At 31.1% G+C, this 24,501-nt stretch overlaps 4 protein-coding genes across 5 annotated transcripts; all 4 read left to right on the top strand.

Annotated features, from left to right (window-relative positions):
• On the top strand, positions 1–5,254 carry LOC123911115 (galactose mutarotase-like). The gene is made up of 5 exons (XM_045962469.1): positions 1–304; positions 648–697; positions 2,787–2,910; positions 4,258–4,365; positions 4,536–5,254. The coding sequence occupies exons 1-5, from the start codon at positions 118–120 to the stop codon at positions 5,189–5,191; spliced, it is 1,125 nt and encodes a 374-aa protein (XP_045818425.1). The 5' UTR covers positions 1–117; the 3' UTR covers positions 5,192–5,254.
• A 1,789-nt stretch (positions 5,255–7,043) lies between these two features.
• On the top strand, positions 7,044–11,386 carry LOC123908487 (galactose mutarotase-like). Its single transcript, XM_045959138.1, has 5 exons — positions 7,044–7,486; positions 7,788–7,837; positions 9,432–9,555; positions 10,017–10,124; positions 10,657–11,386. The coding sequence occupies exons 1-5, from the start codon at positions 7,300–7,302 to the stop codon at positions 11,310–11,312; spliced, it is 1,125 nt and encodes a 374-aa protein (XP_045815094.1). The 5' UTR covers positions 7,044–7,299; the 3' UTR covers positions 11,313–11,386.
• A 3,162-nt stretch (positions 11,387–14,548) lies between these two features.
• Positions 14,549–21,250, top strand: LOC123909765 (3-dehydroquinate synthase homolog). 2 transcript variants are annotated; one of them, XM_045960653.1, is made up of 10 exons: positions 14,549–14,864; positions 16,579–16,745; positions 17,351–17,449; positions 17,544–17,612; positions 17,686–17,826; positions 17,906–17,995; positions 18,427–18,594; positions 20,637–20,712; positions 20,788–20,903; positions 21,000–21,250. In XM_045960653.1, exons 1-10 carry the CDS (start codon positions 14,585–14,587, stop codon positions 21,009–21,011), a joined length of 1,218 nt encoding a protein of 405 aa, XP_045816609.1. In that variant the 5' UTR covers positions 14,549–14,584; the 3' UTR covers positions 21,012–21,250. The 2 variants fall into 2 exon arrangements, with proteins under 2 accessions (XP_045816609.1, XP_045816610.1); XM_045960654.1 differs by having other exon boundaries at positions 20,788–20,919; positions 21,000–21,099.
• A 1,848-nt stretch (positions 21,251–23,098) lies between these two features.
• Positions 23,099–24,292, top strand: LOC123909177 (polygalacturonase inhibitor 1-like). Its single transcript, XM_045959955.1, has one exon. It carries the CDS (start codon positions 23,201–23,203, stop codon positions 24,188–24,190), a length of 990 nt encoding a protein of 329 aa, XP_045815911.1. The 5' UTR covers positions 23,099–23,200; the 3' UTR covers positions 24,191–24,292.
• Positions 24,293–24,501: the final 209 nt, after the last annotated feature.

Here is a 24,501-nt window from a genome sequence, read left to right as displayed (position 1 = left end):
TATCATTGACTTTCCTTTCTTTGTAGTTGAAACTTCTCTAGATCTTCATATATCTTTCTATTTTTAAAAACCCATTAAGCACCACTCTTAATATCCTTCTACTAATTTGTAGGAAAAATGACCAAGATATTTATGCTACTATGTCTTCTCTTCTTAGTTGCTTCTGGATTTGTTAATGGCTCAATTAAGAAAGAGAAGAATTATGATGATATTAAGTTGTTTGAGCTCAAGAAAGGTGATCTTACTTTGAAGGTTACAAATTGGGGTGCTACACTTGTATCACTAATCCTTCCCGACAAGAATGGTAAATATATACATATTCTTTTGTTTAATTAGTAGGTTTTAAAACCAACTTTCATTAATTTTTGCTTCATTTATGTGAATGTTTTAAAAGCGAATCGAATTGAATGTTCGAACAATAAACCAACACTATCTAAAGTTTGGTTTATTTGAGCGATTTTAATTGTAGTTTCATCTTGATTTGAACGGTTTAAATTGATCGGTTGAACTATGGCTCGGACGTCTTGTTGATTCAATGTATTTGATTCGGTTTTTAAAACATTAGTTTATATATGCGCTTTTTATTTTATTTTTATTACATTTTGTATTAATTATCTAATTAATTTTATGGGTTTAATTTGTCTTAGGAAAGTTGGGTGATATTGTTCTTGGATATGATACTCCTACGGCATATACTGTAAGTCTTGTTCTATATCATTTTATTGACAAATAAGCATGGAAATGATAAAATTTCTAAAAATTCTTTCATTAATATTCAAAAATCTCTTTTTCTAAAACGGCAAGTTTGGACTGTTTTTATTTTATTTTATTTTTTTTATTAACTGGTTTTGACTGTTTTGTTTGTGACCAATATTTGATAGCTTGGACTCTATTTTGTTAGGTGAGACATACATATTATGTCTTAAAGTGGCTTAAATAATTAGAAATATTTATTTAACAACTAATAAAAATAAATCATATAAATAGATTTGTTTATGAAATAATAAACTAATTTTATTAGGTGAGACATACATTACGTCTTAAAGTAGCTTAAAGAATTAGAAATATTTATTAGGTGAGACATACATTATATGTCTTAAAGTAACTTAATGAATTAGAAATATTTATTTAACAACTAATAAAAATAAATTATATAAATAGATTTGTTTATGAAATTCATTAACTAATTTTTGTTGGTTGTTGGATAAACTATTTACAATTCTTTAAAAATAATCTTGAAAAACTATTTTATTATTAGAGTATAAAATGAATTTATCTTTAGTTTATCACAAAATATTTATAAAAGAAGTCTCTTTGTATTCTAGCCCTCTATTTCTTATCTTCTCCTTTAGAATGATCCGTGACATATCTAGTCAAAGGTTTGTTTAGAAGTCTTAAATATCGATATGCACTCAAAGAAAACTATAAAGGTGGTTTTTTTAATATTTTTAGTATCTGTTCAATAAAATAAGGTTTTCTTATTTTATTTTAATTATTCTATGAAAAATTGAGAATATTTATCCAACAACTAATTAATGTGAACATGTCACATAAGTATATTTGTATGTTAAATAAAAGTTAGTTTGTGGAATGTACATAAAAAAACACTTATGTTTCTTGTTTTCAATGATTATTAGATAAATACTTTTAATTCTTCAAGTGATTCACCTTAAAATTAAGACATTTTTCGAGACAAGTATCTGTATCGATCCATGCTCTTTTCGTAAGAAACCTAGTTTAAATTTTATATACTACTATTAATAATAAGTTAATAAGTGGTTCCTATAATGTTACATGATAGTTACACACGCACATACATATATGTTGCTTCAATAGTAAAAAAAAAATCTTATATTAATGACTATGTTGCACGGGTACTCCGTTTTAGACAGAGTACCGGTACCGGGTACGTACCGGATATCGGTACGCGTATGGTACTCCCATGGTACGTACCCTCAAAGTACCGAGTTTTTTTGTTTGTTTTTTCATGTGGGTACACGCGTGGTACTTCCGGGGTACGCGCGTGGTACTCTCAGGGTACACACGTGGTACATATTTCATCAAAAACTATTCTTTTTTTTTTTTTGCAACACTTTCCAATCCCATTCTTCTTTTATTTGTTTATTTTTTTAATAAAGATTCATTTTAGTTTAAAATTAGAATCAATTCAGTCTCCTTCCCTTTTTATTTATTTTTAAAAGTAGAGCCGCATAGTCTTACTACTACTCCTAATTTCCTAAACGTGTAAACCACAATACTTTTAAAGTTTGCTATTTTTTATGTTTAATAATTTTTTTAAGAATATAATTTTATTATTTTAAGTATATAACTATAATAAAAAAAATTATACAAGTGTACCCGTACCTTAATTTTTCTAAAAATACCGTACCACGTACCGGTACCGGTACCGGATACCGGTACCGTACCCGCACCTGTGCAACATAGATTAATGATGATAGTATAATTTACCCATGCACAATTAAACATTAATGTTGATATGGTACATTTTTTTAAACTACTTCTACAATATTTATGTGATCCTTTTTATCACGTTAAAATCTATCAACAAAAAAAGAAATTAAGAAAAATAAACGATTGATCTTCTTTATATGAAATTCATCTTTATATGAAACTCAAAAATAGCTCAATTGAAGATGCTCATTGTTGTATTTTAAGAATTATATGGTAGCTGTTTTTTCTCTCATGTAAATTAATGTAATAAAAGCAATAATTATACTCCTTATTAATAAAGTAATAATTATACTTGCAATGCTAAAATTATGTAGAATGATTCATCATACTTTGGAGCTACTGTTGGGAGAGTTGCTAACAGAATTGGAGGAGCTCAATTTACTCTAAATGGAATCCATTACAAATTAATTGCTAACGAAGGAAACAACACTCTTCATGGTACACATGCTTTAATTACTACCATAGATCATTAATATTTAGGCTTAAATGCAGTTTTGGCCCCCCAAGTTTCACAATTGCTTGATTTTGGCCCCCCACATTTTAATTGCTTGATTTTAACCCCCTAAGTTTCACAATTGCTTGATTTTAGCCCTCCAAGTTTCAATTGCTCGATTTTGGCCCCCCAAGTTTACCTCCTTTTGCATTTGCTAGCCCCCCATTGACTTTTTTTGACTATAAATTGCTTATGTGACATTTTAAAATGAAATAAGTATTTAAAAATAAATAAATAAATTACAATTTTTTTAAAAACTAAATTATAAAATATTTTTTTTATTATATGTAGTTTGTAAAATAATTTTGTTATATAAAAAAGTAAAAAAAAAACATTTTATGAACTATTTTTTAAAAACTTTGTAAGCTTTTTTTTAAATAAAAAATAATTATTAAACCTTTTATTAAAAAAAACGATTTTTTATACATTTTTATAAAAGCAAATATTATTATTTTTTAATTTTTTTAATTAAAACATATTTTTAATTTTTTTTAAAATGTCACATAAATAATTTATAGTCAAAAAAGTCAACGGGGGGCTAGCAAATGCAAAAGGGGATAAACTTGGGGGGCCAAAATCGAGCAATTAAAACTTGGAGGGCTAAAATCAAGCAATTGTGAAACTTAGAGGGTTAAAATCAAGCAATTGAAATGTGAGGGGCCAAAATCAAGCAATTGTGAAACTTGGGGGACCAAAACTGCATTTAAGCCTAATATTTATTAGTAACAATATTGTGGTATGTATCAATTAAGTGATTTAGCTCACATAATTAATGAACTTTTTTTATAATAAATTATTTAAAAAAGTGAAAAACTTTAGTTCGATTCTTAATAGAAACAAATCTTAATTAGTCTCTTTACTGATCTTACAATTGTACTCTAGATTACCAAAATCACTTTCCTTTAAAAACTATAACATTAATAAAATAATATATTGTGTGGTACCTAAAATTATGATTGAAATTGTATCAACTAAGTAAAATAGTATATTGGGTCATATATTAATTTTTACACAATCTCATCATCATATAGAAATATTACCTATTTACCTCTTAACCAACAATGAGTTTGTCCAACTTTTAAAAAAATTAGACCCTTTAAATATGTGGTAAAAGGTTCGATATATAACTTATGTGTATAATTTTTTTGTTGGGATGAAAAATACATCTTATATGCATCACATATTCTCAAACAAAGATTATTCACTCTTAAATAATGGTAGATATTTTATATCTATATCATTGTAATCAATATTTGTTTCTTTTAACTATTCATATTTGCTATTTTACTTAGGTGGACCGAGAGGATTCAGTGACGTTCTTTGGAAAGTGGAAAAATATGTAAGAAAAGGTGATAGACCCCTAATCAAATTAAGTTACCACAGTTTTGATGGCGAAGAAGGTAAGCACCGATCACTTTCATTATATACTCCTTTCGGTCCTTAATATAAGAAAGAGTTCATTTTTTAGATACATTAGGACCGAATGGAGTATACGTTTATTCTTTCAATTTCTATTAAAAAAAAACTATAGTATTTGAATTATAACAAATAGTATTTATGTGTGTTACAGGATTTCCCGGTGATCTCAAAGTAACAGTGAAATACATTCTAGGAAAAAACTCTCTAACCATACTTATGCAAGCAAAAGCTTTAAACAAACCTACACCCGTAAATCTAGTTAACCATGCTTATTGGAACCTAGGAAACCACAATAGTGGCAACATTTTACATGAAGTGGTACAAATTTTTGGATCCAAAAACACAGTCTTTGATGACAACCTCATTCCGACGGGAAAAATTTCATCAGTCAAAGGAACACCAAATGATTTTCTAAAACCACAAATTGTTGGTACAAGAATTAATCAATTACCAAAAACTAATGGTTATAATGTTAATTATGTGCTTAATAAAGGAAAATTAGGTAACAAAGAAGAATTAAAGGTTGCTGCTATTGTGTTCGATAAGAAATCAGGGAGAGTTATGAAGCTTAGTACTAATGCTCCTGGATTGCAATTTTATACTGCTAATTTTGTAAAGAATGATAAGGGAAAAGGTGGATTTGTTTATCAACCACGTAGCGCACTTTGTTTGGAGAGTCAAGCTTTTCCAGATTCTGTTAATCATCCTAATTTTCCTTCTACTATTGTTACAAAAGAAAAGCCTTATAAGCATGTTATGTTGTTGAAGTTTTCTACCAAGGTTCCACATGCTTTTTCAAAATTCTAGTGTTTATGCAAACTGTGATGAAGTAAAATAAGTGTTTTTGTTAGTTACTCTTGTGATTTTTTATGTTTGTTTCATCTATTTTGCAATACCTTATATTACCTAGAATAATATTAGCTATAATTATTTGTTGTGTTAGCTGGAAGAGAGATTTTAAAATTCTTCGAGTTCACAACACGTCTACAACTACTCACAATCTCAAATGGTAAGTTATTTTGTAAAAGAAATTAATCCTAAAATAATAAGTCTCGCAATGAATGTCATATATAAAAAAATTTCCTAACTTATAAGTCACATTTAAGCAGACAAAATAAACTATCGGATAATATTTTCCAATTTCGATAGGATATATACTACCGTAATATTTTGAACAAAATACCAATCTTTTCTATCAACAATAGATTTGTCCAAGTTGAAAGGGACTTGAGATTCTTAAGTAAGTGATCACGAGTATAATTTTTTACTCTTGTATGTACAGAAAATTCGGTTGAGAAGAAAGATCTTACCTTGCATATCTCACAATTTGTTTTTTGGTGAAGTAAAGTTATCTTCCACGTGCAACTGCATATCTCACATATTTTACTGATCTAAATTAGTTACTATTAAACAGAGGCGGGAACTTAATTCTTACCAATAATGTAATAAATGAAAAAAAAATTAATCCACTATAACAAATGATTCTTAGAATATTAAGCGATCTCAAAAATTAATCCACTATGGACATCTATCAAAGTGGTCCTTCATTGCCTTAAATCTAAAAGACAAAACATGAATAAAAGTGCCTATTGTTCAGCTTGCTAAAAAATAGCGGATAGTTGATGAATAAGATGGCTGATTGAATTTATAGTTAAGTAAAATTAGTGGTTGAACTAGTAAAAATGATATAAAAATATATTTTAATTGAAATTTATTTTTTTCAAGTAAGATGATGAGGGTAAAATTGGAAGAAAAATAATACCCTATAAGCTAGAAGCTTATAAACTACTTGAAATAGCGTTTGAAAAATAAGCTATAAGCTAGTAAAATAAGCCATAAGCTAGTAAAATAAGCTATAAGCTCTTTTTTAAAACTATTACCAAACATAACTTTTATAACGATTGATGATGATAACGAGTTTTTACTTGTGAAGAACATCGTCTGTCATCATTAATATTTCAGATGATATACCAAAATACTATTTCAATGAAATTATCTATTATATTTTTTATGTTCATGTCTCCTTAGAAATCAATGTTAGGTATTGGGTCTCTTGTGTTTAAGCTCAATACAAATGTTGTACTTTGGCCCATTGGCTTATATGTGGTGCTTGGCCTATATAAGCTCATGGAGTATGATCAATAAAGGTGTGGATTACCATTTTGTCACAACAAGTGGTATCAGAGTCTTAGGAATAGCTTCTCTGTGTTGCTTACCAGTCATGCAATCTACACATTTTTCATTCATTTCTTCTAATGATGTTAACCCTTTTACCATGTCTTTCTTAGCCAAAATATTCAAGCCTTTGTATTGGGCCTCTTGTGTTTAAGCTCAATACAAATGTTATACTTTGGCCCATTAACTTATATGTAGTGCTTGGCCTAAATAAGCTCATGGAGTATGATCGATAAAAGTGTGGATTACCATTTTGTCACAACAATCAAGGACATAGTAGTACAATTCTATAGAATAGATTCTGATCAAGTAAGGTTGTATATATATTATATTTTTTGAACCGTAACCACCTATTAAAATGATTGTTTTTGACCAAAACCTATTAAAATGATGGTCACCGTAAAACCGGCTAAATCAATTGTAAAATAAAATTTCTATGTTTCGTCTTTATTTATGAATAATATGAGTTTCAAATTCGTTAATTGATATGGGAGCACATGTGGGTGTGACAATTAAGAATTTAATTAGCACAACTTGAAACTATAGATTAAGGCTAATCACTCAGAAAGAGATCCACATCCCCCGGTGATTAATATACAAACCATAAGCAGCCACATTGACTTTCACTTCCCCTCATAGTTGAAATTTCTCATTCCTTCTATTTATAAACCTCATTAAGCACCACTCTTAATATATCCTTGCATGATTCTCATAATTCCACATATTAATTTGTAGGAAAAATGATAAAGATATTTATGCTACTATGTCTTCTCTTCTTAGCTACTTCTGAATTTGTTAATGGTTCAATTAAGAAGGAGAAGAATCATGATGATATTAAGTTGTTTGAGCTCAAGAAAGGTGATCTTACTTTGAAGGTCACAAATTGGGGTGCTACACTTGTATCACTAGTCCTTCCTGACAAGAATGGTAAATATTCATTGTTAGTTTATATATATTAGCATTTAAAGCCAAATTCCATTAATTTTTGCTTCATTCATGTGAATGTTTTAAATATCGAATCAAATGGTTGAACCAGTTAAACGGTAAACCATCACTATCTATTGTTTGGCCATTTTATCTTGGTTCGAGCGGTTTAAAGTGTTCAGTTGAACATAACTCGAACGTCTTATTGATTCAATCTTTAATTAAGTATGTGCATTCTTTGTATTTTATTTAATATGTTTTGTATTAATTATCTAATTAATTTTATGGGTTTAATTTGTCTTAGGAAAGTTGGGTGATATTGTTCTTGGATATGATACTCCTACGGCATATACTGTAAGTCTTAATATTCTAAATCATTGCCTGGAATATGTATTACATTTTGAATTTTATTTTATTGAAAATTCAGCATGGAGAAAAAGAATAAAACTTATAGGCCTTCTTAAATTCTTTGATTAATATCCATACATATTTTCTTCGATGAAAGCAAAGTGTTGTTTTGTTTGTGACATATTTTATTATTTGAGTATAAGAAAATTAAAAATTAAAATTGTGTCCTTGCCCTTTATTTCTTATTTTCTCTTTTGGAATGATCCTTCACAACATCTAGTCAAGGAATGCCGCTTGTGTGGTATAGTCTTACGCATAAAGGTATATTCTTACCATTTTTAATACCAGTAAAAAAATATTTTTAGTAAAAAAATATTTTTAGTAAAATAATGTTTTTTACTAACTCATAAATGCCGAAATTGCTAGTGTCGGATGTCAAGACCGGGGTTCGAATTCTGGTCACACAACTTTGCGTGTGTGAGTTTTCAATGACTTTGCTATTTCGTCTATCAATAAAAAAATGAAAAGAGGATTGGTATTTCACTAAAAATGACGATCGTTCGATCATTTGTTTATTTTTTATATATAAAGTAGTTAAGTGACTAAAATTTCACCTTTTAAACCGAGTAAATGGAAATATCGGAGTTCAAACATCGTTCCTTGCATATTACATGCAATGTTTCTATCAACTGAGCTATGCTTACGAAGACTTTGCGATCAATTGTTTAGATACATATTATAAGCACTTTTTAAATTTATTACTAAAATTGACATCCATTCATTTAAATTGGTATAATATACTTCGATCCGTAACAATATATAAACAAAAATCACATTTTTAGGTTCATTACATAATTAATGTATCTGACCTATAATATAGACCAGATACATTGAATATTCAATGAACCTAAAAAAATTAATTTTTGCTTATATATTGTCACGAATGGTGTATTATCAAACTGTACAAATCCAAACTTGCTAAAAACTAAAAAAGGGGTCAATCTACGAGATTAATGAAAGTCCCCTTGATTTTATTAATACAATTGGGGAACAATAAAAGCCCCCTCTATATTCAATGTCTCATTTTTTTTAAAATTTTTTTACAATTGGGGAATACGAAAGTCCTATTAGTCCATACCCAAGAACCATTTAAATGACTACTCGCCTCATATGGGTTTAGGTCCATTGGAACGAGTCAAATAAACCATCGGAAGAGGAACCATACCTCCTGATCCTAAGGGATTAGGGGCCGAGAAGTTAGCCACATGGGATACACATCCCCCAAAAGGCGAAAGGGGGATCGTGGGATCAGAATTTCTTACCCTCTACTGTTACACCAAGCCTTATATATAGACTCCTTAGTCTCTCTTATAGATCATCATATTCTATATATTTACTTACTCCTAGACTTAATTAGACCTAAAATACTATCTAGCTAAGTGCATATCCTCTCAAATTCTTGCATGAACGTGTATATAAACATTACTAAATGGTTCATTCAAAGTAATAATTATACTTTCTTTTTATATTTTGTCAAAAGAGTAATAATTATACTTTTTAGTAAAGTATTAATTATGCTTGTAATGCTATAAATTTGCAGAACGATACATCATACTTTGGAGCTACCGTTGGCAGGGTTGCTAACAGAATTGGTGGAGCTCAGTTTACTCTAAATGGAACCCATTACAAATTAATTGCTAATGAAGGAAACAACACTCTTCATGGTACACATGTTTTAATTCCTATCATAGACATAGATCATTAAATTAAACATATGATAGATTTTTACTATTAACAATAATTGTGATATACCTAAGAGCACTTAGATGAAGATCGTTTGATCTTTGGCTTGATTGGCATGCAGCAGTGTTAAAACTTTTAAGAAGAATTTGCCACTCATTTATGTCATAAATTTTTTTTGTGGTATATTCACCTAAAAAACAATAATTGTGATACATAAAATTATAATTGAAATTGTCTTAACAATTACTCTGCCCTAAGATGTTCGATATATGACTTTTCCGTATATAATTTGTTTCTTGTTGAGATAAGGATAAAAAAATTCAACTGTTTGCACATATATTCTCTGATGAAGATTAATCATAGTGTTGTAATCACTATTTTTTTTATCTCTTTATATATATATTTGTTTTTTTATTACAATATTTTTATTTATTTTACTTAGGTGGAACTAGAGGATTCAGCGATGTTCTTTGGAAAGTGGAAAAGTATGTAAAAGAAGGCGACAAACCTTTAATCAAATTCAGTTACCACAGTTTAGATGGTGAAGAAGGTAGGCACTAATTAATTATATATGTTCATTCTTTCAACTTCAACTAGAAAAAAAATAATGAAATTATCCCTTAATTTTCATTAATTGGTTTGGTTTTTACACCCGTGTATACCCCTTTAATTACCATAGTATCGGGTCAGGCAAGCGCGATTCGTGTTTGCCTGTGTCTAACTTATATTAAAAAAAAAATACATGTTTTATGCTATGGTCAGTTTGTTAATAAAAGATTCTTGCTGCTGAAAAAAAATGTGTTTCATGTTATAGTGAGTTTGTTAATAAATTTTTTTTGTTGCTACTAAAAAAAATCAAGGGTATTATTGGCATTATGAAAAGTCCATACTAAAACTCATGTATTCTCTTTATATATAGTATAAAAGTATAGATATATAGTATAGATATAGATATAGATATATGTACAAAAAAAAATATAGTATAGATATAAATTTTAACCCTTTCATAGTTCAAAAATTAGCAAACATAAATAGGCACTTGTGAGTTGAATTATAACATACAATATTCATTTGTGTTACAGGATTTCCTGGTGACCTGAAAGTAACTGTGAGCTACATTTTAGGAAAAAACTCTCTAGCCATACTTATGCAAGCAAAAGCTTTAAACAAACCTACACCTGTTAATTTAGTTAACCATGCTTATTGGAATCTAGGAAACCACAATAGTGGTAACATTTTAGATGAAGTGGTTCAGATTTTTGGATCAAAATTCACACCAATTGACAACAATCTCATTCCAACTGGAAAATTTTCATCAGTCAAAGGAACACCATATGATTTCCTAAAACCACAAATTGTTGGTACAAGAATTAACCAATTACCAAAAACTAATGGTTATGACATTAATTATGTGCTTAATAAAGGAAAATTAGGTAACAAAGAAGAATTAAAGGTTGCGGCTATTGTGTTCGATAAGAAATCAGGGAGAGTTATGAAGCTTAGTACTAATGCTCCTGGATTGCAATTTTATACTGCTAATTTTGTAAAGAATGAGAAGGGAAAAGGTGGATTTGTTTATCAACCACGCAGCGCGCTTTGTTTGGAGAGTCAAGCTTTTCCAGATTCTGTTAATCATCCTAATTTTCCTTCTACTATTGTTACAAAAGAAAAGCCTTATAAGCATGTTATGTTGTTGAAGTTTTCTACCAAAGTTCCTCATGCTTTTTCACAGTTCTAGTGTTTAGCATGAGTTTTGTGTTCATGCATGCAAACTATGGTTAAATAAAATAAATGTTATTATTAATTTGCTAATCGATGTTTCATCTATTTTGTAATACCTTATAGCACCTACAATATTACTATTTGTATGTTTGGTTCAATTCGGGAGACTTATAAATTAAAGTTTCATGAGTTTGTAGTAATTATTTGTTGTGTTAACTTTAGGAGAGACTTTTAAAATTTGTGGATTCGTTTTTATTTCAAATTTTTCTTTCAATAATTTAGTAGTTAATCTTACGCATTATAAATATGAAGAAATGGAGAATCTAAAGTTTAAACCCCGACTCATTTAATAATTTTTTTTATTAGCTATCAATTGAACTATCTTTGTCGAATTATTTTTGTTAATAGAATGATTAATTGTGCTGATCATTAGTTGATCAATATTTCTAAATCCCTTGGTGGACTAATAAAACAACTGCGCTCTCATTTTGGACATACTTTGTTCAAATTGTGCCTTGCTAGCATTTTTTAAAACAAATACGGCATGCTCTGTTTGGAAAAATAAGCTATAAGATAACTGATGGCTGATAAGCTAACTTAATTATAGCTGAAAAATTAGTTTATAGATGATAGTTGAAAAACTAGCTAATTGTAATTAAAGTGTTTGGTAAAATTAGCTTTTAAAGTGGTTAATAAATATAAAATGACATAATTGTTAGTGAGTAGTTTCTTTTTTAGAGTGGATAGTTATTAAATTAAAGGGTAAAAATGTAATAAAGTGTAAAAAGCTATAAGCTATAAGCTCAAATGCTACTTGAAATAACATCTGAAAAAAAACTCTAAACTAGTAAAAAAAACTTGTTCCCAAACACTTCTAATTTTTTGAAACAAACTTATAAGCTCATAAGCTATAAGCTAGCTTATTTGTGTTACCAATATATATATATAAGTGTTGGGGGAATTCGGAAAAGTATTGAGAGTATTCTGACCACAAAAGAGAAAGACGTTACATCCATGCCTAAAAGTTAAAACATTAAGATAATAAGTAGTATATTAATTACTGTTAAAATATTGTTCATATTCTAAAATGAGAATGTGATCGATGATCAAAATTTTGAGTATATATCTCTTATATTCTAAGCTTATTCTGATAAGCTAACCCTAAAGCTAATCATTTTTCCTCTCTTTTTATTGCAATTTTATATATATATATATATATATAAATAATTTGTCTAGAGTGGGAATCGAACCCGCATCCTTTGCTTATAATAATAAAGTTTTTCAACTATTAGAGCACGTGCTTCGATTGTGATTAATGTTAAAAATCATAATATGTTAACCTAATATTAAATATATTTATAATCTCCTCTTATTTCTTATATTCTAAGCTTATTCCGATAAATTAACCCTAAACCTAATCATTTTCCCTCTCTTTTTATTGCAGTTTTATATAAAAAATAAATAATTTGACTAGAGTGGGAATCAAACCCACATCTTTATCTTAAAGTTTTTCAACCAATATAGTATGTGCTTCAATTGTGATTAAAGTTAAAAATCTTAACAGACAAAATTACAATGCATGTCTTTTATTTTATTTTTTTTGTAATAATTTGGTTATTTATCTTTTTTATTTGTAACACTTTGGTCCTTTATTTTTTATTTGTAACATTTAGGTCCTTTATTTTTTATAAATAAATAAGATAAGGACCAAAGTGTTACAAAAAAAGGACTAAATTGTTACAAATAAAAAGATAAAGGACCAAAGTGTTACAAATAAAAGATAAAGGACCAAAATGTTACAAAAAAAAGATAAAGGACAAAGTGTTACAAAAAAATAAGATAAAAGACCTGCAGTGTAATTTTGTCATCCTAATATGTTAACCTGATATTCAATGCATTTATAATCTTTTCTTATATATTATAAGCTTATTCCAATACGCTAACCCTAAACCTAATCTTTTTCCAGCTCATTTTTCCTATTTTTTATTGTAGTTTTAAATTAAAAAATAATATAAATTTGTCTATCGTTGGAATCAAATCCGCATTCTTTGCTTACAATAAAGTTGTTTTCAAATACCTTTTAATATTACAATATTTTTTTGTTACATATTAGGCTAATTAGACTCGTGCACCGCACGAGTTGATGTTTTAGTTTTCTATTAATTTTTTCCCCATCTTCCATCATTCACCCTTCCTCTCATCTCCACTCCTCTCGCAATTATTTTTTCTTCTTTTTTTTTTGGTTATTTTTAATATTTTATGTGTAAACAGTATAATACATTGTCGATTAGTCATAATGTTCTTATCGTTATTCTTTGATGATGATGATGATTTACAAGGAAAGTTTTGGGACCATCATGTTTGAGTACATTATGATTAATATAACGTAACAACTTTTACTTATCAACCAATAGCTAATGAGATTAATTTGATTATTTCTCCTTTACATGTGTAAAATGATCTATGCTATTTTTGTCCGGGGGGAACTATAAAAAAAAACCTTAAATATGATTTTGGTAATTGCAAATATGTTTCGTTTTGATTTTGGTTCTTGTAATTTTTTATTTTATTTTAGTATGTACAAGATCTCAAAACTTTTAAAAATGGTCAAGGAACTAGATTTTTTGCTAACTATCAAATTTTTGATGATTTAGCGTATGCTAAGTAGACATCCTTTGATGACATGATATTTTAATAACTTTTCCATTTAAATTGTTTATTTTTAAATTAAATTTTCATTTTTCATAAAAACAAAATTAATTAAAAAATGTAATTTGATCCGTTTAAAAGAGAAAGTGGTAAATGAAAATTAGGTTTATTGTTGGTTGAAGATAGAAGTGTGAATGAAAACAAATAAAAGGTCTACTCAACATCTACCAAATCACCAGAAATTTAACGTGTTAGGAAAAAGTTAAGCTCCGGAACCATTTTAAAAGTTTTTTGATTTTGCAAAAATTAAAATCAATTTTTATACGGGGATTAAAATTAAAACGAGACATATTTACATGAATCAAAATTACTATTTAACCAATCGTTAGTTGGTTTAGTGGTGATTGACGCTGAACTTGTAGAGAGGACCACGGTTTGATCTCCGCAACTGCGATCGGGAGGGGTTTGGAACCACTTGATGCAAGAACTGACCTCCGAACCAGATTAAACTGAGTTTGAATTTTTTTTTTTACTATTTACATGAATCAAAATTACTATTTAAACCCGAAAGAAAAACATATAATAAATAAGTAAAAAAGGGAATTTGAATGCACAAATTGATTGAACAAACAACATAGGATGGCTTTGCTGTCGCAAATTGGATTCGCACACTTCACTCCATCTTCTTCTTCTTCATTTGCATCTTCTACTTCCAACACCCATTTCCGCAACAACCCTTGTTCTTCAATGTCTTCTTCTTCTTCTTCTTGGACACCATTTGAGGATATTGATAATAAAAAATCCAAGAAAGTGTGGATATGGACAAAGAACAAACAAGTTATGACTGCAGCTGTTGAGAGAGGATGGAATACTTTCATTTTTTCATCAAACTTTTCTCAACTTGCCTATGATTGGTCATGTATGGTTTTCTACTCTCTATATCTAATCTTTTCGTGACATTTCAAATGAAATTGTTTTGATGTTACCCTTTTGTTGTTTTTTCCTTTTTGTGTTTTCATTTTATCCATTGGGTTTGCAAAACCTTCAAAAGGTTTGACTTTTTTTCTTCAAGAAGCCTAGTGGCTAGAAATTCCACCAAAGTGGATATCGGGGGTTCAAACTTCGGTCCCTGCGACGTCCCTACCAATTGAGCTAAGGTCACATGGACAAATGTTTGATTTTTTTTTTTTATGGAGTAGTTGTGATAGAAATATATTAGTATAAATTATAACAATTTGGTTTCATCGTAGGGAGAGTCAAAAGTGATCCCTGATACATAAAATTGGTTGGAGTAAACCACCAAATACCCCGATTTTGTAAGAAACTCGTAGGTTCCTGACATTTAAAAAAGGTTCCTGTTATATTTTACTCATATTAGTTCTTCAAAGAATATGTTACGGACTAAATTGATAATAAGTGGATAAACTTAAAGACCTAGTTTTTTAGTAAGTTGTAAAATATAGGGACTTAATTGATAGTAGGTTGTTAAATATAGGGACCAATTGCTTGAATTTGCGTAGCAGGTGTTTGAGAAATTACCTCACGCTGAAGTTCTTTGTGAAGGCTACTGATGAAGCAATCAAGTAACGCTTTGTTCGTCAGTCCGGTGGAGCGATTAGCCAATGAAGTAAACTCCAAGTAATAATCGTCCAAGGATCCTGTCTGTTGGAGCTTGAAGAGAGACGCGCGAGGACGTTGAAACTCCGACGGTCCAAACTCCAATTCAATGGAGCGTGATAATTCATGCCATGAAAGAAATGGACGCGCGGGATGCAGCATTTGGTACCATGGAATCAAAATGAACGGAAGTGATGGTGAGAGGCTCCGGATCAGCTGTGTTATATTACTCAAAGAATTGGTTGGCTCTGAACAACCATTCCAACGCGTGTGAACCATCGAAATGGGGAAATTCGATCTTAACATTACGCGTAGGCAACTGGGGAGGTGGAGTGATAATTGACCATGGGTGACGGCGTTCGCAGCATGGGGTTGTAACACGGATTCCATGCGTTGAAGCATGGAAGAGGTGTCCGTAATGGAGTGGCTATGATTAGCTACCGTTTCAGTGAGCTGGGTGAGTTGGTTTTGGATTTGATTATTTATGGTCTCTGAGTTGCTGTAGCTGAGTCTCAATGGAACGAAGACGGGTGCCGTCGGCCATGGTATCAATGGAAGCACCAATTTGTTATGGGTACAATCAAATATGGTGGAAAGAAAGGATATTATTAATGGAATAAGTAAGCAAGTACAAACAAACTGTAACAAACTTAAGCACGAAGAAAATATCCAAAGAAGGATCCACAGAGAGAGATGACAGATAAATCATTCCACACCCAATTCTAACAAATTCATTACCCTTTTTATTTTGGTTTTTAATCTTTCTGAGTTCAAATTTGATCCAATGTGGCGGCATGACATTAAAATGGTTAGATATGTTTTTGTGAAGTAGTTGAGATAGAAAAGTGTTTGGTATAATTTGTTAATACATGATTGGACATAGTGGAAAAGAAATGTTTTGTACATGAATAGTTTTGGTTATGAGTAAAAATGAAGTTTGAGTAATGTTCTTGATTTGAATATATTAACATGTCTAATTTAATGAAATTTGGAATTTTGGGCATGATGGAGTACAGCCATTGCAGTAATCTCTCCTCTTTTTGCTAGTGAGAAAGAGATTTTGGATGTACAGAATAAAAGGGTTGCGACAATTTTTGACGTGTCAACGCCAGAGGAACTAGAGCGAATCAGACCCGAGGATGAGCAAGCACCGAACATTGTAGTTAATTTACTGGATTGGCAGGTAGGTTTCAAACTGTTATAAGAATTTTGATGGAGTATATAGCATGCATGTGATCCATTGATTATTTTATCTATAGTTTATTTGTGCGCTGTTTGATGAGATAGATTGCACTAACGTGTGAGAATAGAGATAAAAACGTAAACTTTTGGGATAGAAAAGTGATAAATTCTTCTGCAGATAGATTATTGTGTAAAAGTTAACATCTTTAAGTACTAATGAAATTGTTGTGCAAAAGTTAAGAACATCAATATCTTGTTGAACATATGGTGTATAACTTCAGCGAGTTTAGTTCGTCTGAAATTGGCTTGATTGGATTAAACCTCTGAATGTTTTATTTGGCTTAATCCGGTTCCTAAGAGAAACGGGTCCTAGTAATCCGGAGTTCGGCCAAGAGTTAAGTAAAGTCTGGTCGTGGATTGTTGAACTCAGGTTCTTCTGAACGAGTCGTCCTTAACTGAAACTCATTAACCACTTAACTGCACGATACTTGTGTTGTCTCTTAAAAATGTAATGCCGGTTTATTTTCAATTACTCATATATATATCGTTTTCAATTTCAATAATGTATTAAATGGTAACTTTTTTTGTGTACAATTTCTCACGTAGGTAATACCTGCAGAAAATATAATTGCTGCATTTCAAAACAGCCAAAAGACTGTGCTTGCGATCTCTGATAATACGTCCGAAGCTCAGATATTTCTTGAGGTATATAATAAGAGTAGGGCTGTAACAGGTCAGTTTGGTTAGATATTGTCTCAGCTTTAAATCTCCTTACAGTTGCACCCTTTGAATTTTATAGGCACTTGAACACGGTTTAGATGGCATAGTTTTGAAAGTAGAAGATGTTGAGCCGATTCTTGAGCTAAAGGTAATTCATCGACTATTTGATGAGTCTTGAGTAACGAGGCTTCACCTCTTATTTTCAGTTTTGAAACTTTCAGGAATATTTCGACCGAAGAACAGAAGAAAACAATGTATTGAACTTGACTAAAGCCACTGTGACAAACATTCAAGTGGCTGGAATGGGAGATCGCGTTTGTGTTGATCTTTGCAGTCTCATGAGACCTGGTGAAGGACTTCTCGTATGTTTCCATTTCCTCTATGAAGGTTCTTAGTTGATATTGTGAAGCGGCATTCTTATTCATCGAATTTTTTTGCTAGATTGGATCGTTTGCTAGAGGATTATTTCTTGTTCATTCGGAATGCTTGGAGTCAAATTACATTGCAAGCAGACCGTTTCGGGTGAATGCGGTAAGTTGCGCCTCCAAGTCTCGGGCTCAAATTTAACAAAACCTATTCAAGAAAAAGTTTTTGCGTTGATGTGTGTGATTCTCATCTTCAATATGACTTATTTGAGCTTATCTACTTGCATAGCACTTGTGAGACTGTTTGGGAGAGCTTATGAAACCAGCTTATAACATGTTCATAAGCTGTTTTTAGCTTATTTACATAAACTCTCCAGTATAGCTTATGAAAATAGGTTATAGCATATATGAAAGCAGTTTATATATAAGCACTTATATGATAACGGTTATGCTATAAGCACCTTCATCATGGCTCATATTGTTAGGTTACTTTATTCTATCTACTTCCTTGGAAGATGAATGTTTGATGTTATGGAATTTCTTCTGCTAAGAGAAACTGTACGATGAATCCTTTTCACCAGTTACTTGTTATAACAGGGACCAGTTCACGCCTACATCGCTGTTCCAGGAGGCAGAACATGCTACCTGTCAGAATTAAAATCAGGAAAAGAAGTGATTGTGGTTGATCAACAGGGTCGGCAAAGAATTGTGATTGTTGGGCGTGTAAAGATAGAAAGTAGACCACTAATCCTTGTGGAGGCAAAGGTTTGTGTATGCATATAGTTATTGAAAAAAATTTGAAATGTCAAATGTTACTCCCTCTCATATTAAGTGTCTGGTTTAGAAATTTGTTTGTCTCGTATTATTTTCCTTTTAGAATACAAATTAAACATTATTTTTTTTCTCCAATACCCTTATTGTATCTCAATCCACCTAATAAATCAGCGAAACATTGTTTTCAACTAGCGGCAATATAGCGGAGTGGAATTTTAACAGATCACTATTGTTCTGAGATACGCTATTTATAGGGCGGACCGAACCTTTAGGCAAGTAAAGTAAGGGCTTTAGGCCCACCAATATTTTAGCTTAAAATAAGTGTAGTATTGAGTAGCTTGGGTTAAAAAGGGGTGTGTGGCCTAATGGTTAAGGTCTGTAATTTCAATTAAAGGTTGTGGTTCAAATCCTAGCGGTTAAACATTGTAAGGTTAAAATGTATCGAGTTACATGTCATTCCTGGCTATTTAATACAGTGTTGTTAAATAGCGGAAATAGTAGAGCTATAGCATTAGCACAATAGCATAGTAGAATTTGAACAAAACTGTTATCTTCTGCGATTCGCGATTGACAACACTGCCACTAACTACTTTATGAATAAGGATACTTTAATCTGTGAAGCTCATTTTATCATAGAAATCAAAACACTAAGTGACCGTTTGGTTTGGCGGTGAGAGAAGGACGCTAACTTGGCGTAATTCCAATGCTAACTTGCCGTAACTTTAAGACGCTCCAAATAGTAGCCTTTGGTCAAATGCAGTATTCCACCGCGGAAACAAACATACCATAAAAAAAAATTCTTAAGAAGTGACTTAAAGACAGTTAATATAAGAGGGAGGAAGTAGTACTTAGTTTGTAGAAATGTTAGAATATGTATCACTAGTTTTTCTTAAACAGTTCTAAAATAGTATGAGATTTGCCATTGCCATACTGTCCCTTATTTAACACTTGCATAGTGAAATCAACAATAGCTGATTGGAATTTTTTTTAGATTATCTATATCTAGCATGAGTTGCCTGATTGAAATCAACAATAAGGCTAGAAATAAATGTATAATATATAGGTACCATGAGTTGCTCAGTCCTGCCATCAATAAAAATATGAAAAAGCAAGATTGAATTTTCAATGTAAATGTTGCATTTAATGTCGTCCTTATTTTGAGAAAAGTTTAATTATACAGCCATAAACATAATCATTAATATCTGATAAATCTACCCTAAATTTAGAAGTTGAAGATACAACAACCAATGTGAGTGGATTTGAAATCTATCTAAATCATTATTTTATCTACTCAATTGGTCCAAAATTTTATCTTGGAACCATAGTTCAAGTTTTCTCTATATATTTGTCTTCATGACTTTAAAACTTTTAATATAGACTAACATTAGAATAAGGGTGCAGTTAAAGTTAAAAATAGGAGCTAACGAAGTGCAACATATTTATTTCTTTTAGAATTTGGGTTGGACCTAATTCAACCCTTATCAATCGGTTTGTAAGTTGTGGGATGCCTCCCAACACCTTGGAATGGACATCCGGACCATGAACTGAGATGCCTAATAGTGGATGGTCCAATAGATCTAAGATAGGCTCTGATAACATCTTAGAATCTAGGTGGGGCCTAATCCAACAAGTTAAGAGATGCCTTCCATCCACTTATACACTCATTTTTCTTGGCATATAAGTGATTCACATAGAAGTTATAGCACATGTTAATAGTGATTCACATAGTATAACTGGTTGGATAGAATACGTAGTTTTGTATGCTTATTTCGCTTAACAGATAGTAGTATGTCATTCAGTTTTTTTAAGCAAAGAATCGCTTAACAAAAGAGTAAGACATTGCAATTATGTTGACACCTTAGGCTCTAACAGCCATCTACGACAACTCAAAAATATAGTGATCAAAAGTGAAAAAATAACTATATCAGCACAATGGTTCCAACTCAGTTGTCACTACCAATATTTTCAATCAATTTTCGGGCTTGATACCGATGCTAAACTCTGATTTAGTCGTATTAATTGTGTCATTTCAGATAGACTCAGACAATCAAACAATCAGCATACTTTTGCAGAATGCAGAAACAGTTGCTTTAGTTTGTCCCCTACAAGGTAATACAAATTATTTCTCTCTATTTTCTGTTAACTTCTTCACTTTCACTAAGTGTTGTATGTTTCCATATTCAGGAAATAATCTGTTAAAAACAGCTTTTCCAGTGACATCACTAAAAGTTGGAGACGAAGTTCTATTACGTGTACAAGGAGGGGCTCGACATACCGGAATAGAGATTCAAGAATTTATAGTTGAGAAATGAAAAACTAGTAATATTGTATATTCAAATTGTAATTTTCATTCAATCTTTCTGTACTCATCTTCTAATTTGCACCTTTGATGCTAGAGTGGTTTATGATTATTCGGCTAGAGACACATGGAAAGAAGCAGCTTAGATTTGGCAACCAAAGATATCAGAACAAGGCTTTGTATTATTTTCATTTCAATTTTGTATGTTTTTATTTTAGCTTCTCTTTCTTTTATGAATTCTGTAAAGTGACTCCTCTACTTGGCAAAAGATGCTTCATTTTAGGAAATCGAATTTCATGATTTGTATGTACAGATATGGAACATAAATGGTAGAGAAGAATTCAGAAATTTTCTTGATCTTTTGTCCATTTTCTTCATCTTTTGTGTAACTTCTACACAAAAGATAAAAAAAACTACTGCAAACATTGTTCTAGTAAATACCAGGAACACTAATAATCATTACCTAAGGTGGAATCAAACAACAACACAATTTTCACACAAGTGGGTAAACTAACACAACCTAGAGAGAGATTTAAACAACCAGTAAAAACTAGCTAGATGATAGAAACCACTTACTAAAGTTGTAGCTCAAACAAAGGAACTCTCGCAAGGGGATGTTAGGACATGAATCGGTCCGTGTTGGCGGTTGATTCATTCGTCAATTTTCATACCTTTGTCGGTGCTTGCAAACTTCTGTTATGCTCGATTAGGTAGATTCATTTGTGCTGATTTATATATTTGTATCACTCGTTTGGGTTGACCTGCAATTTACTGGTCAGGTTTTATGTCCCCCCACTATTTTTTCTGGTACTTTTTTTCTTTCATTTTATTATATATTATGAGACTACGGTAGACGATGAAGGTCATTGAATCCGCCTTAATTGGTATTCCTAACTTCGTTCCTTTGATACCCGCTATTCTCTAAACTTATAAAAACATTTCAGAGCATTTTTGAGGTCTTATGTTCTCGCGTGTCCATCACGTTTTCAATTTTGCCCCCTCTTCCTCACACAACTCTCCACTCTCTATCTATTATCTTCTTTTATTTTTTATTTTTTACTTTGTTTAGTCTAACATTTCATTTCATGTTTAGACAGCCGCATATCTCATAAATAATAAAGCAAATATATTAAAACATTCCTATTTTATTTTAAATTATAATTAATAAAGCAACAATATTAAAACATACATATTTTTTTTATAAGTCAAGAGCATCTAAGCATCAAGAGAAAGATCGACATTCAAACTAAGTTGGTATCCTGAAATTCTCGCATTGTCTGCCCATAACTCATAAATATATACTAATAAAAAGAAAATAAACATATACAGGGGCGACTAAGCCATACTCCAGAGAAATCGTCCACACAAAAAAATCGGTAGGTGCAACCGATCTTGTGTTGGAGGTGATAGCGGTAGGTGGGCTGCTGAATGTGAGTCCCGTTGCTTCTTGGTGACTTGTTCTTTGCCGGTCTTCTCTTCTTTTTTCTTCCTTTGTCAGGTGTCTTGGTTCAGATGTTTGTAGTCTTGTATATTTGTAATTTTGGTGGAGTGTATTTATAGTACACTTTCTTGTTTTTAGTCGGTTGATGTTTCTCTTGTTTGTACTGCTATTTTTTCGTTATTTATATATATTTATCTATGCCAATAAAAAAAACCATAATTCCATAAAATCTCTTTTTTGTCTCAATAATATTTTACCACAATTCATTCATGTTTCAGCTTGTGTTTGACCTACTCACCTACCGCGTACTTTATAATAGCACGATTGAAAACAACTTGAGTAGATTCAAGATACATTGTAAATATTTGAATTGAGTAAAATAAATTAATGGCTCGTTGGTTTTGAATTTTGATTATACATATTATTATATTATAACCATCTAGATATTCAGTCATTTGCATTACCAGATTATTTTGCAATAATCCCTAGTATAATACTATGGAGTAGTAGTTTGTCAATACTCAATATCAACGAGCTTAAGGTTTTGACTATATTAATTGCACTATATATTATTTCCTCATGTTCTTTTTATAAGAGACAATTCACTTTTTAGATTTATTACAAAATTGATGTATTTGGTCTATATTATAGCTAAGATACATTAATTATTGAATGAATTTAAAAAGTCAACTATCTCTTATAAAAAGGACTGGAGAGAGTATATATATGGCGGCAACATGCGAGACGGTGTGCAATGTCATCTATCAATCCTAGCTACTATAAATCAACACTTCTTTTCCAATTTTAATATATCCAAAACTCAAAACACGTAACAAAACAAAAAACCAATTAAGACAATGGCAACCAAGTTGTTTCTCCTAATGATATTGCTCTCCCATGTTGAATCTTCTTTCTCAGAATGGTGTCACCCACAAGACAAAATGGCCCTTCTTCAAATAAAAAAAGAACTCAACAATCCAACCATTCTTTCCTCATGGAAACCAAACACTGATTGCTGCAAAATGAATTGGTACGGAGTCACTTGTTTTCGCTCAAATAACCGTGTCCGCGATTTAATTATTTCAAACGATAACAAGCTTAATGCTAAATTTCCACTTTCCATCGATAATTTACCTTATTTGGAGTCTCTGTTTTTCGATCATTTACCAAACCTCACCGGCCCAATACCTATTGAGCCCATATCCAAGCTACTCAAGCTCAGAACCCTCACAATTAGCTCGACCGGGATGTCGGGCCCAATACCCAACTTCCCAGCCCAAATGAAACACCTCTATAACTTGGATCTCTCATCCAACTATTTTTCAGGTACACTTCCGTATTCTCTATACAAATTGCCAAAGCTCGGATCAATATTCTTTTACAACAATTCGTTGACAGGTTCAATCCCTCCTTCATATGGTTACTTCAATAATAAAAACTTACCCTCTTTACTTCTCTCTCATAACCAACTTTCGGGGAAACTCCCAATTTCATTGGCCAGACTTAACACAACCGTAATCGAATTATCTCATAATAAGTTTGAAGGTGATGCTTCAATGCTTTTTGGCTCAAACAAAGCGACAAGGGAGATATATCTTTCTCAAAACTTGTTTACATTTGATCTTGGAAAAGTTGAATTGTCTAAGACCATGACAACATTGGATGTGAGCCACAATCAAATCTATGGGAAGCTTCCCGTGGGAATAGAAAATATATTGTCATTGAATGTGAGCTATAATAATTTGTGTGGTAAGATTCCAAAGGGTGGAAATATGCATCTCTTTGGTGTGAATTCTTTCTGCCATAACAAGTGCTTATGTGGATCTCCTCTTTCAAACTGCAAATGATGATCATTGTATTATATCCTGTAAGGGGGGTAATTAATTTGTGGTGCATTAATTACATTTAACAATATTACTTCTAATTATGTGAATGTGTATGTGTTATGTGAACAAGATTATTTACAGTTTTTTCTAATCTACCCTCTCATAAGTTGAGGGTATATGCCCATCAACCAATGAGAACAAGCTATATACAAGTCCACATGTGCAAATTCAAAAGTTTGTTACAAGTTTCTTGTGAGGATCACATGTAAATCCACTCATGTGACTTGTTTTATTGGTTGATGGGTATACGCCCTCAATTTATGAAAGGAATC

This window comes from Trifolium pratense, linkage group LG2 (assembly GCF_020283565.1).
Source record: "Trifolium pratense cultivar HEN17-A07 linkage group LG2, ARS_RC_1.1, whole genome shotgun sequence".
NCBI classification, from domain to species: domain Eukaryota; kingdom Viridiplantae; phylum Streptophyta; class Magnoliopsida; order Fabales; family Fabaceae; genus Trifolium; species Trifolium pratense.
The sequence above is the reverse complement of the archived record's forward strand: the minus strand, read 5'-3'. Positions and strand labels throughout refer to the sequence as shown.

Excerpts from the sequence above, each read along its gene's own strand:
- LOC123909765 (XM_045960653.1), top strand. The coding sequence starts at position 14,585 with ATGGCTTTGCTGTCGCAAATTGGATTCGCACACTTCACTCCATCTTCT. Across the intron at positions 17,613-17,685 it reads AGCCGATTCTTGAGCTAAAG|GAATATTTCGACCGAAGAAC; the intron begins GTAATTCATCGA and ends TGAAACTTTCAG. Across the intron at positions 18,595-20,636 it reads TAATCCTTGTGGAGGCAAAG|ATAGACTCAGACAATCAAAC; the intron begins GTTTGTGTATGC and ends GTGTCATTTCAG.
- LOC123908487 (XM_045959138.1), top strand. The coding sequence starts at position 7,300 with ATGATAAAGATATTTATGCTACTATGTCTTCTCTTCTTAGCTACTTCT. Across the intron at positions 9,556-10,016 it reads AGGAAACAACACTCTTCATG|GTGGAACTAGAGGATTCAGC; the intron begins GTACACATGTTT and ends TATTTTACTTAG. Across the intron at positions 10,125-10,656 it reads CAGTTTAGATGGTGAAGAAG|GATTTCCTGGTGACCTGAAA; the intron begins GTAGGCACTAAT and ends TTTGTGTTACAG.
- LOC123911115 (XM_045962469.1), top strand. The coding sequence starts at position 118 with ATGACCAAGATATTTATGCTACTATGTCTTCTCTTCTTAGTTGCTTCT. Across the intron at positions 698-2,786 it reads ATACTCCTACGGCATATACT|AATGATTCATCATACTTTGG; the intron begins GTAAGTCTTGTT and ends AAAATTATGTAG. Across the intron at positions 4,366-4,535 it reads CAGTTTTGATGGCGAAGAAG|GATTTCCCGGTGATCTCAAA; the intron begins GTAAGCACCGAT and ends TGTGTGTTACAG.
- LOC123909177 (XM_045959955.1), top strand. The coding sequence starts at position 23,201 with ATGGCAACCAAGTTGTTTCTCCTAATGATATTGCTCTCCCATGTTGAA.